The sequence below is a fragment of the Bipolaris victoriae genome (genome assembly GCF_000527765.1).
Source record: "Bipolaris victoriae FI3 unplaced genomic scaffold scaffold_17, whole genome shotgun sequence".
In the NCBI taxonomy this organism is placed as follows: domain Eukaryota; kingdom Fungi; phylum Ascomycota; class Dothideomycetes; order Pleosporales; family Pleosporaceae; genus Bipolaris; species Bipolaris victoriae.
This window is the reverse complement of record NW_014575375.1, coordinates 331,419-348,200: the sequence shown is the minus strand read 5'-3', so window position 1 is coordinate 348,200 and position 16,782 is coordinate 331,419. Positions and strand designations below refer to the sequence as shown.

At 51.3% G+C, this 16,782-nt stretch overlaps 7 protein-coding genes across 7 annotated transcripts; 2 read left to right on the top strand and 5 right to left on the bottom strand.

Annotated features, from left to right (window-relative positions):
- Window positions 1-378: 378 nt before the first annotated feature.
- On the bottom strand, window positions 379-1,155 carry COCVIDRAFT_13534 (hypothetical protein; the record flags this gene model as incomplete). Its single annotated transcript, XM_014704110.1, has 1 exon — window positions 379-1,155. One exon carries the CDS (start codon window positions 1,153-1,155, stop codon window positions 379-381), a length of 777 nt encoding a protein of 258 aa, XP_014559596.1.
- Window positions 1,156-1,517: 362 nt separating this feature from the next.
- On the bottom strand, window positions 1,518-2,965 carry COCVIDRAFT_91377 (hypothetical protein; the record flags this gene model as incomplete). The annotated part of the gene is made up of 3 exons (XM_014704211.1): window positions 1,518-2,021; window positions 2,078-2,329; window positions 2,381-2,965. 3 exons carry the CDS (start codon window positions 2,963-2,965, stop codon window positions 1,518-1,520), a joined length of 1,341 nt encoding a protein of 446 aa, XP_014559697.1.
- A 236-nt stretch (window positions 2,966-3,201) lies between these two features.
- On the top strand, window positions 3,202-3,862 carry COCVIDRAFT_24142 (hypothetical protein; the record flags this gene model as incomplete). The annotated part of the gene is made up of 4 exons (XM_014704135.1): window positions 3,202-3,209; window positions 3,361-3,382; window positions 3,437-3,632; window positions 3,681-3,862. The coding sequence occupies 4 exons, from the start codon at window positions 3,202-3,204 to the stop codon at window positions 3,860-3,862; spliced, it is 408 nt and encodes a 135-aa protein (XP_014559621.1).
- Window positions 3,863-3,877: 15 nt separating this feature from the next.
- Window positions 3,878-4,027, bottom strand: COCVIDRAFT_91262 (hypothetical protein; the record flags this gene model as incomplete). Its single annotated transcript, XM_014704210.1, has 1 exon — window positions 3,878-4,027. The coding sequence occupies one exon, from the start codon at window positions 4,025-4,027 to the stop codon at window positions 3,878-3,880; it is 150 nt and encodes a 49-aa protein (XP_014559696.1).
- Window positions 4,028-4,635: 608 nt separating this feature from the next.
- On the bottom strand, window positions 4,636-5,252 carry COCVIDRAFT_24141 (hypothetical protein; the record flags this gene model as incomplete). The annotated part of the gene is made up of 2 exons (XM_014704134.1): window positions 4,636-5,094; window positions 5,163-5,252. 2 exons carry the CDS (start codon window positions 5,250-5,252, stop codon window positions 4,636-4,638), a joined length of 549 nt encoding a protein of 182 aa, XP_014559620.1.
- A 3,659-nt stretch (window positions 5,253-8,911) lies between these two features.
- Window positions 8,912-14,305, bottom strand: COCVIDRAFT_91322 (hypothetical protein; the record flags this gene model as incomplete). Its single annotated transcript, XM_014704209.1, has 2 exons — window positions 8,912-14,069; window positions 14,124-14,305. The coding sequence occupies 2 exons, from the start codon at window positions 14,303-14,305 to the stop codon at window positions 8,912-8,914; spliced, it is 5,340 nt and encodes a 1,779-aa protein (XP_014559695.1).
- A 395-nt stretch (window positions 14,306-14,700) lies between these two features.
- COCVIDRAFT_24139 (hypothetical protein) lies at window positions 14,701-16,236 on the top strand (the record flags this gene model as incomplete). The annotated part of the gene is made up of 1 exon (XM_014704133.1): window positions 14,701-16,236. One exon carries the CDS (start codon window positions 14,701-14,703, stop codon window positions 16,234-16,236), a length of 1,536 nt encoding a protein of 511 aa, XP_014559619.1.
- Window positions 16,237-16,782: the final 546 nt, after the last annotated feature.

Here is a 16,782-nt window from a genome sequence, read left to right as displayed (position 1 = left end):
CGTGTCGCTCGTGTCGACGCGTGACGGTATCGATGGGTTGCGGGCGTGACGGTGTCGATTGGTGGAGCGGAGGATGGGTGCGCGGTAGTTGCTGCTTACTAGTTGTAATCAATCTCAGAATTCTTTTCTCTCAGAAACTCCACTCAGAAAGGCCGGAGCCAAATGTCATTAATAGTCATTGAGGATAACGTATGTTTTCGAACGTAAAAGGCGCTATGTACGTTCAAGATTGCCGTCAGCATTCGCAAATCAGTTGGGCTCCGATGCCGATATCGTAGCAATACAACCAAGCACGCTTTCAAAACCACACGAACCTATCTCATTTTCCAACTTACACGCAGCAAGACATGAGAATGCGTTCAACATAACTCTGCTTCCTCAGCTCTCTCTCTCAACCATCCCCCTTAAATTCCCCAACGAATCCACAACAACGACCCTCTCCTCCCCCTCCCCCCCAAACTCAACAATCCTCTCCTCCTCCCCACTCCCCTCCGCATACCAAACACACCTTATCCCCGCTTTCCCCGCAGGCACCACATCTCTATCCCAACTATCCCCCACCATAACCACCTCCCTCCCCTCAACCCCCAGCGTCTGCAGTGCCCTCTCAAACAACCCATCCACCTTCGCCATCCCAACCGCATTCGTAGTAATCAAACGGTCAAAATACGGTTCTAAGCCCAACGCAGCAACTGTGCGTTGCTGAGCATCTTGCGGGCCTTCGGTAACGATGGCTACGTGTTTCCCTTGTTGCTTGAGTGACTTGAGTAGGGGTATTGTACCGGGTTTGAGGGTTAGATGTTGCATCAATGTTTTTTCGTACACGTCGAGTATTTCTGTTACTTGCTCTGGGACAAGGGAGAGATTGAGAGTTTTCAGTGTGCTTTTAAAGCGGTCGGCGCGATACTCGTGGCTTGTTTTACCGTCTGTGAAGGCGGAGGATGTGGTTTCTTTGAGGACTTTGGAGTATGCTGCTTTTAGGTCGGCGAATGTGATGGCGTCTTTTTGTGGTGTGATGTTCTGGGCGCTTTGTTGTTGGATGATGAGGTGTAATGTTGCGTCGACGGCAGAGGAAGATGCTTTGCGGAATTCGTGGAGAGTATCGTCTAAGTCGAAGAACCACCAAGATGCAGTTTTTAAGTGTTCGCTTCCCATTTTTGAGAAGTTAAGGACAGTAGAGCTGTTGATCAGATTGTTTTGTATGACTTGATTTTTTTTTAAGAGGAGTAGTGGCATACCGTGATTTTGTTGATAAGTTTGCAATCGCCGCATTGGTGCACAGGTGTGCCTTAGCGGGGTACTTAGGGTAGGTTGACGCGACCTCGTATTAAAATTCACGTTAGGTAAAGGCATCTGAGTATTCAATACAAAATTCCAACATATTTGTCCATATACTCTTATCTATTTTCAGATACCGTATGCATTCAATGTGGTATCATGTGGCCCCCGAGTCTCGTGCAAAATACCAAAACGCCAACGCTATGCAGAAAGTGTGATACGATTGCCTTCTCGATACCTTATTGCTCTCGCGCTAGGATCATCTTTTCACGCTCAGCTCTCCGCCTGACCTCGCCCTTCTTTGTATGTCTCCTTTCATTTTCTTCCTTCCTCTTAAGAGACTTGAGTTCCTCATTCTTGATCTCACCAGCCTTCTTGACCGTCTTAGGAAGATGCCTGTGCTTGTGAATGCGCTTGATCTCTGGCATGTGCTTGTATCGCTCCACGAGTGCTTCTTCATATTGAAGTTTTTGTCGCAAGGCAAATGACTTGACGCCGCGTCGTTCGGACGCCCTTGCGCGCCATAAGCGAACATTGCCGTCATCAGATCCACTGAGGACGTAGTTGTTGTCGGGACTCCAGGCGACGGAGAAGACGCGCTGCATCCGCTTTGTATGATAAGTATCACGAGAGTGGCCTTTTTGGCGCTCCCATAATCGGATAGTCTTGTCATAGCTACCAGTGATGAGTTCCTCGCCAGTGGGCGAAAACTCAATCGACATGACTGCCGCAACATGTCCTTTCTGTTTAGTGTCAATGAATGCTTTCTGATGAAGGTTAGGTTGGACAAAGGGCTTACCAGAACTTGCAGAGCCCGCTTCATGTTTCGCATATCGAAAATGTATCCATTGTGATCTTCCGAGGCAACAGCAAAGTTGTAAGCCTCCATTGGGTTCCAGGAAAGGCAGTTTGCGGCAAAGTTAAGAACAGTGCGGTGAAGAGGCGAGTTTGTGCGTGCATCATATAGGATGACTGCTCTGTCTGTGGCGCATGATGCTAGGATTGAGGTTTCGACCTGATTGAACTTGACATCTGTAATGGTATCGATGGCCTTTTGCACAATTAGTACATGGTATACATTTGGTCAGAGAACAGAACTTACCGATGGCCATACGAGGCTTGATACTGGAGCTCCAGAAGTTCTCGATGTGTCGTATATGGAAATGACGCTAGAACCGGCAGCAAAGGTGGGCAGCGAGCGATGGTGTGTGACGGATGTAAAGGCTGAATTGCCGTGCCAGGTTGCTTTGGGTGGCGACCTAGATGGCTGGGCATAAGGTTCGAACATTTGGATTTGGCGATCAGAACCGCAAGTTATCAGCCTCTTGTCCTGTGTCCAGCACATGCCCTTGACGAGGTTCTCGTGCGCTTGTGCCTGCCATTTCTCTTCTCTGCTTGTAAAGTCCCAAACTTTTACAATGCCATCACCGCTGCCACTGGCGAAATGCTCGAGGGAGTTCGGGTCCTTTGCAAAAGAGTATACACCATCGACATGTCCGGGCTCGAAACTGCCTAGAAAAGGTTGCGCAAACATGCGCTCGACTTTTGTCGCATTGAGAGCTCTTGTATATTCTCGCGCGCGTTCGAACGGGTGCTGGTTGGGATCGAGATTCCGAGTGACCTTGGAAACACTCGATCCAGGCGCCTGTGTCGAGGCAGTGGACCGGCTGAGGGCTTTGATCTTCATTGTGCTTGTCGTCGCTGTCCAGGTCGTCCAGAGTCGCCGTCGCGAAACTTTTGGCGGGTCTGCGAGATTTCTAGAGGCAAGGGTGGGGCCAGCCAACCAGCAGCGCCGCTAGCCAGGTTAGCGTGGCGGCACCGGCCAAAAGATCTAGCGAGACCGCCCACAGCGCTTTTTGGCTTTGACGACAACCTCAAACTCCACGACCAAGTATCCCATCACTAACCCGGACGACAGCCACAATGAAGTTGTGAGTGCCTCCTCGAACCTACGCACGATTTCTCCCGGCATGCATGTTGGCGCACCGCGATGCTCGTCTACACGTGTTCCGGGGCGCCAATGCCTGCACCTGGGAAAATCTGCAACATGCGACAGAACAGCTGCTAACATATCATTTCTAGCCTCAAGGTCGGACGCGTTGTCGTACGTTAGAATCGCTCGAACCCGCTCAACTACACTCACTTACAGTCCGCCTAGATCATCACCCGGGGCCGCTATGCCGGAAAGAAGTGTGTGATCATTTCTCCCCTTGACAACGGCACCAAGTCGCACCCCTTCCCCCACGCCCTCGTTGCCGGTATCGAGACCTACCCATCCAAGGTCACCCGCCGCATGTCAAAGACCAAGCAGGCCAAGAAGAGCAAGGTCAAGCCTTTCGTCAAGCAGGTCAACTGTATGTGGAAGTGAGGCTGGTCGGAGGAGCAGGTACTAACAGTAGCAGACACTCACATCATGCCCACCCGCTACACCATTGAGCTCGAGAACCTCAAGGGCGTCATCTCTGCCGACACATTCAAGGAGGTCTCGCAACGGGAGGAGGCCAAGAAGACCGTCAAGAAGGCATTCGAGGAGCGATACCAGTCCGGAAAGAACCGATGGTTCTTCACTCCCTTACAGTTCTAAGCTTTCCCTTTTTGGTCACGGCTGGGCGCAGATGGGCATGATTTGGCACGGAAGATTGTGCATGAGCATGTCGGTGGATATCATAAGATGACAGGACCCCAAAATCCGGCCTGGCATCATGGCGTGTATATCGGCTTGATAATCAAAGCATGAAAAATCCGGCATCCGGCTCAATTCACGAACTTCATGAAATGCACATGAGTTTCCACGTTGGCCTTGTTATTTTAGGTTGTTGGGTGTTGACGTGATGCGTTGGGTGATGCTGATAGTTGTAGTGCCACGCCCATGTCCTATTCGTTTTTTCAACTGCCCTATCGAACGATTCTACGATGATGCGATACTAGGATGCTACGGAACCAATGAGACTATGTATTGTGACTGACTTTTAAAGTTCAATGCAAACGAACGTCATCATATGGGGATGACAGATGAAGGCTTGAATCGTGTCAAGGCAAAGGTCCGAAGTATCGATTACACCCATGTCATCTCCTCGGGCATCTTCATCTAGTCTCTCAGAAAAGGGATATCATAGTTATTACTCAATCTACCTGCAACCCAAAAATGGGACATACACACACTCCAGCAAAATGGACGAACAAAGATCTGTCACCGCCAACGACATGGAGAAAAAAAAACTCTCAAAACCAAACGCTTTCGCTTTTCCCATGAAATAGGCCCAGCTACCGCGCAAAGCCCATAAAAGACTTTGAAAAATCCGAGATTGGAAAAAACAAAGAAGAAGAAGATGAAGAAGGTGTCGTAAGAAAAACTTTCTACTGCTTAACCTCCTCAGTCTTCTTCTTGGCCTGCTCCTTGCCCTTGTTAAGGTAAGCAAGGAAAACATCACAAGCATCGCTAATCATCCTGAGCTCAAAGCTAACGGCGGCAACACCCATCTTGACGACGCCATTGTTATAATGCGTCTTGTTATACTCGTCCTGCCAGGCGCCATGGACATAGTTGACAGGCGAGTAGGCATACTGCTTGAGCTTCTGTGTGTCCTCCTTGACGATGGGGAGGTGCGACTCGAGGGTTGAAAGGCCGCTGTCGCCGAGCTGGTCGGCGCGGGCGAGGTAGGGCGAGATGTAGGAGTAAGGGGTGCGCAGGTAGGGGTGCAGGGGCGCGACGACGTTGTTGTACGTGTTGCTGGCAAGGGTGAGGGCGCGCTCGCCGTAGGGATGTGTCTTGAATGTTTCGACGCTGTCGTGCACGACGGGGTACGAGTTCAGGTGCTGAAGGTGTGTTAGTGTGTGTGCGTGGCGTGGGATGGTGGCGCACTGGGGACAGTAGTATGACGTACCGAGAGGATTCTGGAGGTGGGCACGTCGCCGTTGGTGAGAGGGACGCCGTTGGTTGCCATGTTGCCGTCGTCAGTTGCGTGTGGTGCCATTGGCTGGAGGAGTTTGTTTCCGTGTAGAACGAGGTGTGAAGGTGGGGGGCTTGCTGCTATGTTCTTGTTGAGCCGCAATGAGGGGGCAACGGAATGGATGGATGGAGAAAGAGAGAGAGGAACAAATAAAGTGAAGCAAAACCTGCAAAGGGGTTTCTCTTCGCCTTATTATAATGACCCAGCCGCTACTATGATGTGACTGAGCTTTGGTTGGCGGGACCTTGCTAAAAACGGCGTGGCTTGTGTGCGGATGAGGTGGGAGCTGGGAGCACGAGTACGGGTGTGCAGTTGCATGTGAAAGTGCCCTTATCGATAGGCCACCACCAATCCGTCAAATCATTTCTTTATCAACCTCCCCCTTCGTATCCGCTACTGTAACTCGATGCCCACGCGCATGCCAAAACAACGGCCAATGCACAACCCCCCCCCTACGCCCGTGTTTTCGCCGCCCCGGTTTTTTTCCCCTCTACCTTCCATTGTTCGCTGCCACTGCCTTGGGTGGGCGCGGGATCCGCATGCGCAATGTTGAGAAAAGAGGAGTAAGATAGAGAAGTGCCGATGCGTATGCGTAAGTGTTAGAGTGACGAATGCAAGCCATTTGTTACACAGGGCCCAAAGTCAAGAATCCCCGATGCAGCCTGTCGCTTGCACTGTAGGTCTTACACATGCTCGCTCCCCCTTTTTATCCCCGGGCCAATTGTATATTTGAAGCGATATTGCACAAATTGAATATATTTTCAGGAGCTGCGTGTCGCAGCGCTGCAAGTTGTGTTCGGGGCTGGGTTCTTTGAGCTCTGTCTCTGTCTCTGTCTCTCTCTCTGTCTCGTCTTTTGACATGTGAAAGACAGGGCGAAGGAAAACGCGCTGGCCAATCCAAGCCGGACCACCCGCGCGCGACGTCAGATAAAAGTCGGCCCATAAATCCCTGGTCCCGCGCGTACTTGGCTGCCCTGGCTCGTGAGATTTACACCAGGTATAGCAACTCCATGCTGTTCTAAATTAGTAGAAGCAGGATTTCCTTGCCTTCCGACATCTTCTCTTACTCTGCCATTTGCACCTCACATGATTGAAAACGTCTTTGGCTTATCACGCAGTTTCTTTCCCTTGCGCCTGCCTGCCCACCCTTGCCATTGATCGCATTCGGGCGCCTGCTCCGTCATACGTTGCCACCACGGGTACTCTGGCCGTACAGCTCTTAGTGCCAGCACGGTGCTGTGCATCTGCCATTGCAATTCGGTGGAGAACATCGTTGAGCTGCCTTGTTTCCCGCGTCTGGGATTCAAGGGCCTATGCCAGCCCTTGGAATGGGCAACAGGCAACACGATTGCATGTGAAAGTGGAGTCCCTCCTATTTTACATACATGGCTGTTTTTCTTGGGAAGTAAGTAGTAAGATCTCGGCTCGTGGGTCAGAGGGGGGAATGTCGGGTCGAGGCCTAACTGTCCATTGCGAAAAGACGTGCAAATAATAGGCACCTACCTATTCCAGCCCCATGCATCTTTCAACTACTGCGACTCGCATCTGGGATCAGAGGCCAAAACGGCCAATTGTCTTCGGCCCTTTCTCTATCTCTTATTCCCTATCTCTTGTGCTATGCTGCGTTGTGTTTCTATGCACTACCTCTATCACATGACTTTGGACTACCAACGATAGAGAGAGAGAAAAAAAAATCGGATATCCACATTCAGCTGCTGCCGAGCAAGTCAACCCAACGAGCCGCGGCAAGTCAGCCCTTCCATCACCGAGATACCTCGACAATCGGCTTTCCTTCGCATGCAGGGCGGTATGTCGGGAAGGATCTGGCGCTACGGTCGCACCCACCCATGTCCACGCCACTTTGCCCTCTCTCTTGCTCTATGCGATCGAAGAGAGAGAAAAATAGTCTGTTTTCATGCGGTCATGCAAAAGTGGGTTATTGGTCCTAGGTGTACATGGCCAAGACAACAAGGCTACGTAAGCGAAGCGCAAACGAACAAACGGCGTTTTGGCATTCTGGGAACGATCGCTCAACCTCGCTCGATTTGTTGAGGACCTGGTTCCGTAACGAACCCAACCTGCCAAACACGCGCGCGTCGTCCGTCCCTGGGCAACCCCAACCCCCAAACCGCAAGAATACGAATCCGAAACTCGGGTACTACTTTGCCGTTGACTTGGCATTCTGGTTCACAACATATGAACTACTTTCTAGACGGAAAGAAAAAAATTAAGAAAAAAAAGGAAGCAACATAGACCGCATAGTGCGCCGTTACACCCAGCAACCGTCTCCAAAAAACCCACAGATTGATCACTTACAACAAGTCACTCTAACTATCCCAAGTTCCCACTCATCGTCATACCACATTTCCTCTACCCCACTAACTCCCCCTCCATCCAACCAAAACCAACCCTCTACCTCTCCACCTTATCTCTCCCATTTCCCCTAGTAGCCCCCCCAAAAAAGTAACAACACCATAGCGTGTATCGCTCGATCTCCCTCCTTCCCTAACCTTATCCGCCCCGCCCCAATCCCCATCTTTCTTCGTTCGCCCCGCGGAAAAGTGACACAGAAATGGTGACACATACACACGCCCTGTCAGCCCAGTATATACCTCTTACATTACTATACATATTGCAATATTGTCTTGTTATTTGCCCCGCATTCTGGGGCCCAAAACGTCAGACTTGCATGCTGTTGCGTCGCGCGCCCGCGCGGAGAGGCGCTCCAAATCACGGGGCCTGGACTGGCATTCTTCTCCTGATGCTTGGAAGGGGAGGGGGGTTCCGTAGGGCGTAAGCAATAATGCGTGCGTTAGCTATATATATGTAAAAAAAAGTATCTTAATTCCTCCGTTTCATCTATTTGGCCGGAGTAAGGGTGTTGGGATTTGGACAAGGCGTATTCAAGCGAAAGAATATTTTCGGACTTCACATACATTCACACATGTGTGCTATGAGACCTTGTTTTTTTCTTTTCTCTTTTTTTTTCCTTTTGCGAGATACGTGGTTGTTATGCAGAGTGAGATGTTTCCCCCCCCCCTGTGCGCATAGCTGAGACAATCGCTCGATTCGAGGCTTTGTTGAGGTACGCGGGAAGATGCGAGAAGCGGGCTGGAGTGCGATGGGGGGGTTCGTCATTCATGTGGGGGGTTCAACAAGTGTCAGCCTTATGGGTCGATGGGGGAATGTCACGCCATTGGGAGGGGCGGGGAGACGGTCGAAGTACCGATTAGTGATGGAAGGTTAGACATGTGTAGGCGAGATGCTTGGATGTTGGAGCTGAACTGGGGATGGATCCCGTGGGATGTTGACTGGTGGGTGGAGTTTGATTGTCGATTTGACGGTTTGCTCTGAGTAGGGTGAAAGTAAACTTTACCGTTTCTCCTGGAGTACATTTCATTTCCGATCGACAAGTCTTGAGATAAGGCGTCCACAGGTAACAACGCCCGTTCAAAATCCATCACATCAATCTAGAGCAGAGCAGAGAATCCAATATTGAAAACTATTTTATTCTTCGCCATCTATGATACTTTCGCAAGTGCAAAACTCACAAGATGCAACATTACACCATCCTTTTTTGGAATATTAAACGCCAAAAACCTATGCTAACCCTCAAATGACACAAAAAACACCTCATGGCAAGTAACATACATACAACAAAGATCAACAACTACTGGCCGTGACTAGTGCTTCTTACTCTTCTTCTTCTTTTCCTTCTTGGGTTCCTCCGGAACCTCCTCCTCCTCAACCTCATCCACATCTTGCATCTCGACGTCCTGCATTTCCACTTCCACACCACCCTCATCCTCATCCTCCTCTTCCTCTTCTTCATCCTCGCTTTCAGAGTCTGAATCACGCTTCTGGCGCACATCGTCATTGAGGACATCGTTGACCTCGGCGACTGCCTGCTTGAGCGGGTCACGAATCCTGACAGGGGCAAGAACGTCAAAGGCACCTGTACCAACTGTGCTCAGTCTGCCAACAACAATCCTGGCACTCGGGTTCTTGAGCTCGTCCCAGTCATGCTCGAGGACGGCATCCTTAAGGAAACCAACAGTGGTTTCGAAACTCATCTTCATGAACGGACTCACGTTACCCTTCATGCCGATGCGGTTGAAAGGCGAGAAGCCTCCACCCTTGGTCATGGTGTCGGCAATGAGGTTGAGATGGCGCTGGTCGACGCTGATACCGTGACCAGAGAAGACGGCGTGCATTTCGCGCACAATGGTAGCACGTGCGGCTTCGACACCATACAAGTGCAACATGGCCACGATGTCGTTGGTCATGGTGCGGTTCACGTCGATGATGTGAGCGTATTCCCGCATGGCAATGAGATTGGAACCTTCCGTGTTGATGACATTCTCCGGGACATCCTTCGATTGAGCCGAGAACTGCGCGGCCGTGATGCCAGGAATGACATGGATGGTGGAAAAGTTGGCAGCGTCCTCGACGTGATGGAGCATGAGAAGCTTCGCCGTGGAAGCTGAGAACTCAAAACTAATCTCGCAGAAAGCGCCCTTGCGGTCGTCGAAAGTGAATTCAAAGATGTCAGCATTCTTGGTGCAAATGCGGTCACGGCGAACGTCCGAGGCCTCGTCGGTAGGAACAATCATCTCTTCATCCTCATCGTCTGACTCGGCATCGGGGGTAACGGCGCGTGATGGCTTGGGGCTGCCGCCATATGTCTCGTCGTCCTCGCTGATTTCATCCTCTCGGTCCAATCTAGCATTGGCAGCTTGTTCTTCCTCCTCTGGCTCCTCATAGGCTACACTGTCCTCACGCCTGCCCCGATCCTTGGCATGGGTGTTGTCATTGTCGCCTTCGCCATCATCACTGTCTTCGTCTTCAGCACCACCTTCCCGATCAGCCTGAAGAGTTTCTTCGGACTCCTCAACTGTCGCTTCATCACTCCTACCAGTCTTCTCGCCAATTGTGGGAATACTAGCTGAGCTTGCTGTAGAGAGTGACTTGTTTGCGGCCTTCTTCTTCAGATCGGCGCGAATCATCTTCTGTAGTCGAGGGCAGAACTTCTGCTCAATCGATTCGGCAACGTCACGGACCTTGATAGCATACTCCTTGGTATACTCCTTTGCAGGGTAGAAGTCTAAACGAATCTTGTAGGTTCTCGCCTGACTGAACTGAGTACCCGCGCCGAGCGTCTCTGTTACGGTGACCTTGTCAAGCACAGCAGAAAGTGGTAGACGCGTGATGCTCTTTGCAAACTTTTCGCAATCCTCTTTTGACAGCTCGGGGTGGGGATATAGTTGCATCGAAGGTGTGGAGATGTTTGCACTAGCCGTCATCACGATTTCTCGTAGACGAGGGATACCAAGAGTGACGTTCTTTGCAGAGTGGCCAGCCAAATGGAAAGTGTTCAGTGTCATCTGTGTTGAAGGCTCACCAATCGACTGACCAGCCACAACACCAACAGCCTCACCAGGCTCAACCAGCGATCGCAGGTATTTGAGGTCGAGCATCTGCTCAAATGTGCGCTTAAGAATCTCGCCTTCTTCATCCTTCTTCTTGTTCTTGAGCAGCTTGTCGGGATTTTTATCGCAGTACTCGCGCTTGGCTTGCAAAAATGTTTCCGAAGTACTACCACTGTGCCGCGAGGGCGTATAAACTGCAGTGGCAGGGTCCATGGATGCAGTATCGCCCTTCCTCGCCTTCTTCGCAGCCTTCTTGTTATGCTCAGCAGCCTCAGCACTGGAGACACGAGGGTAGGCCTCTGCAGTGTGAAGGGCTTGAGCCAAAGAGTAGAAGTTCTGAGCCTGGAACTTGAAGTCGTTGAGATATTTCTGCTTGGTCGTATCAAGTCCATCCTCTCCGTAGAGGAACTGGACCATAGAGCCATCTGAATCACGGACCGAGGTGTCGTATTCAACGCGAAGACCTTCCATACCCTTGATGATACATCGTTGCAGGTAACCGGAACGCGAAGTCTTGACAGCGGTATCAATAAGACCTTCTCGACCAGCCATCATATGGAAATAGTACTCCTGTGGTCGGACACCAGTCAAGAAACGGTTGACAATGTAACCACCAGCACGGACGCTGGTTTCAAAAGGCTTGAAGCACGGCAGCGTTTTACCACTGATCATGACGGGAACTCTTCGGCCTTCAAGAACTTGCTGTCCAAGATTGCAAGAAATCTGGTTTGCGTTGACCATGCTACCCTTGGCACCAGAACCTGTCATGGCTTGCATTTGATTCTTGGGGAACGCCTTGATGAGCTTGTCAGGAAGGACGGCCGCAGTGACCGCCGAAGAGATCTTGCTGTTTGCAGTGTTCGTGAGAAGATCGAGACCGTGTTGCTTCGTATCATCTCGCAAAACTGCTTCAAGTCGTCGCCGTAGCTCTGGATTGGTAGGGTCGATCTTTTCGGCGTTCAAAGTAACATACTTGGACGCTACTTCGAATCCGATATTTTCTGCTTTGCGGAGCTCTACCAATCTTGCCTCCTCTCCTTGTCCGGTAAGGATAAGATCCTCAACACCGCAAGAGAATGCACGCATGTGTAGCATCTTGGTAAGTAACCGTCCAATGATACTCAAAGCCCTTCCAGCGATGGTCTCACCATATGCCTCGTAGATACCGTTGATCAGACCGCCAGCAGCAGGTCCAATCTGACCCTTGTCCATGATGCCAGTCAAAAGCGCGCCATCCTTGACTATGACAAACTGCTCTTCGGAGTGTGCGCCCCACAGTTTGCCGTTTGTGGATGACTTGGACGAAAGTGTAAGATCCTGGTATTCTGCTGGCTTGATGTTCTTCAAGACGGTTGTGATGATCTGTTTACCTGTCCACATTGGTTGAGGCTTCAGGATAGCTGGCACAACAGTCTCAAGCCTGCCCGAGGTCGTGTGGCCATCCTCTGGCCGCAAGCAAGAGTAGAGTAGCTGGTGGTACTGGTCTCTCGTAAAGAAGGTGTCTTTGTTGGACAGCCAAACTCCCATGGAAATATGATCTTGAATCAAACCTCGTAGGGGTTTTCCAGCGGTTGCAGACAGATACTGGTGATCAGTATCTGCGATAGTCATGGCCTCCGCGCGAGCAAGCTCATTCTGGGGGAAATGCATGTTCATCTCGTCACCGTCAAAGTCGGCGTTGTATGTGTTACAGTTGGCGTAGTGCATACGAATCGTCTTCTCTCCTGGCAACACACGTGCTCTGTGCGCCATCATAGAGGGCTTGTGCAGTGTCGGTTGTCGATTCATAATCACCACATCGCCATTGTTGAGATGGCGATGCACTTTCTTGTTCTTGGCACCGTTGGAGTAGGAATTGGATGGGGCGAGTAGCTGGTTGGCCAAGGCTAATCGCTCTTCGTAATTCTTCTTCTTCAGCGAGATGATTTGTCCGAATTCGTTCTCAATGGCGTGCGCTCCAGGCCACTTGTCTGGGCCATTGAGTACTGCTTCCTTGAGGTCGTAAAAGTTGTGGTTGGTGACAGGCTCAGGATAAGTAAGCTTAACGGCGAATACTGGAGGGACACCAATCTCGTTGGTTTCGATATTCGGGTCGGGTGAAATGACACTTCGTGCAGCAAAGTTGACACGCTTGCCCATCATGTTCTTCCGGAAAAGACCCTCCTTCTTCTCGAGACCTTGTTTGATACCATCGGCGTTGGTAACCGCACCACGGCCTTGTACGGGGTTGGCGTCGCGATCAATGAGGGCGTTCACAGCGCCCTGTAGGTTCACGAATTGAGTCTGCATGTCGTCAAAGTTTCGTTGTCTGAAACCTAGCTCATTGGGCTTGCCTTGCATCTCCTGGCTGATCTGACGAATGCTTTCGCAAGCCTCCAGGATGCCCTTGTAGAGCTTATTCTTAGACGACTCAGCAATGGAGTCGCCCGTCTTGTCTTCAGGTCTGAACTTGTTGGGAGGGACAATGATGGCTTGAGTGAAGAACATGTCGGCGCTCACATCCACCAGAGACTTTGATCCGTATGGGCTGTAGAGCAACCGCATCATCTCCGACTCGTTCTCGAAGAGCAGAGTCATGGCTGCCTTGACTTCACTCGAGTTAACGTACTCTTGTGCGGCTTCCAAGGTCTCATCCGTCTTCGCTTTCCTGGCCATGCGTGCCTCGGTGGCGACGAGCGAGCCATCGGCTTGTTGCAAGTCCTCCATATCGATGTCCTCATCTTCTTCAGAGGCGGGGTCTAGGTCCGCCACACCCTCGTCCGCATGTACGTGTTGCTTCTTTGCCTTCGCGTCTCGCCGGGCCAGAATATCGAGGGGATTTTGGATGCGCTTCTCCGCCTGGGCCATCTTGGTCTTGTCTTTCTGGCTAAGCGCCTTTCGGAAAATTTTGATGCCCCGGTCTTTACGGTACGTAGGACTGATGCCCTGGCAGTTGCCACAGGTCCTGCGCTTGACAAGCTCTGCGTAGAATTCCTTGACTACCTGTCGGCGCGCATCGGAAATGGCTTCATTCTTTTCGCGCACCGACCTGGCATCATGCTTTGAAATGCCCGCTCGCTTCATGCACTTCTTCACATAGCTGTTTCGCTGTGAGATGATGTCATCTTGGTCGTTGTCTTCATCTTCGGAATCGTCGGCGGCCCGTTTGCTTGTCTTGCCCTTTTCAAGATTGATGTGCTCGTGCATGTCGTTTGCCTCTTGCACCAATCCGCATCTTATCAAGCGCAGCTTGGAGACGAACTCGTTGACCTGCACACGGGGGAACTTGAGCTGATGGCAGTATGCGCACTTGCCTCGGAGCAGTCGCAGCAGCTGGTCAATGAATGTGAGGTGGTATACAGGTACTGGGAGTTCGATGTGGCCGCAGTGGCCAGGGCAGCCCAGGAAGTTTGTGAGACCGCATGTTCCGCATCTTGGAGACTGTCAGCATAGACAATGGGGTCTTGAGTGGCCGGATGAAGCTCACGGATTGTCGAGGAAAGCACCGAGTGCTGCATCGTGCAGACCACCTGGCACTGGGTGAAGCAGCGAATCGAATGTGGTTGGGTTCGTGATGCGCTTCACCGAGAGCGACTTGATGTCTTTTGTAGTAAGAAAGCCAAACTCGATGCCATTAATGGCCGAGGAAGTTGGCTGGTGGGTATTCATGGCGTCGCCTCAGTGCCCGCAGCGCCTGTACTCGAAGCAATGCGCGCGCAAAGGCGGTGGTGGTGATGTTCGCAGCAGCGCGAAACTTGCGGGGAGTTTTTTCGGGACCAGAAAAGTTCGCCCAGGGTTTAGCGGTCATGCACGCCAAGACACCTAGCCAGGCCGCAGCGTGCATTTCGCGTCACTCCGCAGCCACTGGCTTCTACCATTTCCATCACTATTACCTCTCAACGCTCATCTCGAGGCACCCCTTTGTGCTTCTTCGCGCCAATCCAGCAGGCCAATTCACTGGCTTCGAGCGGGCCGACGAGTGACTCAGCGACTGCCTTGCGCCTCCCAGACAGAATCTCTCCCCCGAAACTCCGCATCCACACATACACACACGACTACCCACCATGACCATGGCCGAGAAGCGCCCCTATCCCGAGGGTCAGGGCCCGAATAGCGATGTGAAGCGCCCGAAACCATCAGATGCTGTCGAAGCTGCAAAAGCCAGAGCCAAAGCAAAGGCCGCCGAAATTGCAGCCCGATTCGCGAAACCCGCTGCCTCTTCAACCCCCCTACCGCCGGCGGCTGGGGCAAGTGATGCGGTTCAAGACAAACTAGCAGCCATGAAGGCGAGGATGGAGGCGCTGAAGGCGGGCTCAGCAGCCAAAACCCCCGCTCCCGATTCCACGGGCCCACGCTTTGCGACAACCCTGGGCAACCGTCGCTCGGAAACGCCCCTGGTTGATGCGAAACCCAAGGCCGCGGTGATGAGCCAAAAACAACCGCAAGATGAAGAGCTAGAAAACCCGTACTTTGACCCCAAGACTGCTGCTCTTGCCAAGAAGAGGGGCCCCCGTGTCCTCTCGTTCAACGAACATGGAAAGTACCTCGACCAGGCCTCGAAGCTGCGCGCACAACGACGACTCGAGGAGATTAAAAAGACACTCGCTATTCAAGCCCGCCGCGCTGGTCTTGATGAAAACAGTGAACGCGGCTTCCTGGTCCAGTCCCCTCCGGATATCGAATGGTGGGACGAGGGTATCCTAGCCGAGCCCAACTACGATTGCATCGACGACCCGTCCAAAGTCAAGGTTGACACTGATGATTCCATCATAACACTATATGTCCAGCATCCACCACTACTCAAAGCGCCCCAAGATCAGCGCCTGGTCCAGGTTAAGCCCATGTATCTTACCACTAAAGAAACACAGAAGCTACGCAGGATGCGACGTGCTGCAGACCTCAAAGAACATCAGGCTAAGATTCGTCTCGGTCTTGAACCGCCACCACCACCAAAGGTCAAGCGCGGTAACATGATGCGTGTCATGGGAGAACAAGCCATTGCAGATCCCACAGCTGTTGAGATGCTCGTCGAATCGCAGATCCAGCAGCGTCATGATGACCATGTTACAGCAAATGAAGAGCGCAAGTTGACCAAAGAAGAAAGACAAGCGAAGCTTGCTGCGAACCAGGAGAAGGATGCGCAAAAGGGACTATACATGTGTGTCTTCAAAATCAATACTCTGGCATATGGCAAGCACCGCTTCCAGATCGACAGCAACGCCAAGGAACATGCCCTCACCGGAATTACACTGTTCAATCCTGATTTGAATCTGGTTGTAGTCGAAGGTGGTGCATATGCAATCAACAAGTACAAGAAACTCATGCTCCAGCGCATCAAATGGCATGAGAATGGTCCACCTACAGAGAACCAGATGGAGAAGCAAGCCTCGGATCCGCAATGGCTGAGACCGCTCACCGACACTGGGGATGTAAAGGACCACTCATCCAACAAGTGTACGCTCATCTTCGAGGGCGAGATCAAGGAGCGATCTTTCCGAAAATGGGGCTCAAGAGTATGCGAAACCGCTGGTGAAGCTCGCGAGACGCTTGGCCGCGCCAAGCTCGACAGCTTGTGGGCGCTCGCTAAGAGTATCGAATGATCGCGGTCTGAGACGAAGCGTCAGATGATCTGATCAAGCCATCACAGCGTACGGTGTTAGAGGCGTTTTTATTTGACCAGGGAAAAAGGTCCGGACATCTGATATACGGAGCTTCTTCTTCATTCCAAAATGTAAGTTATACTCATAACCTCCGATAGGATATTTTGGAATCTATGTATTAATGCAATCGTCTTTTTTCTACAGCAGCGTAGTAAGTGATGTTTATATGCAACGCCCGAACCCCCTACTGCAAAGAGATTCTGGATCCCTGTTTTCACCAGAGCCCATATGCCACTAGGACGACATGCTGAAATACCGGGAACATTGAATGCACAAGGAGAAACATGTGCTGATTGTGACGTGAATGTCCCTAGATATGCGGTAGGTACAGAATTTTTTGACCCCTGTATTGCCAATAACTTTATTTCTGGCTTCTCTGGGATATCCCAATCCAATCCCTCACTTGTTTTTTTCTCTCCCTTTTTTCCGATTTCAACCGAAAAATTGGCGTAGCCTTGAAGGAAGAGCACATAAACTAGTTTTAAA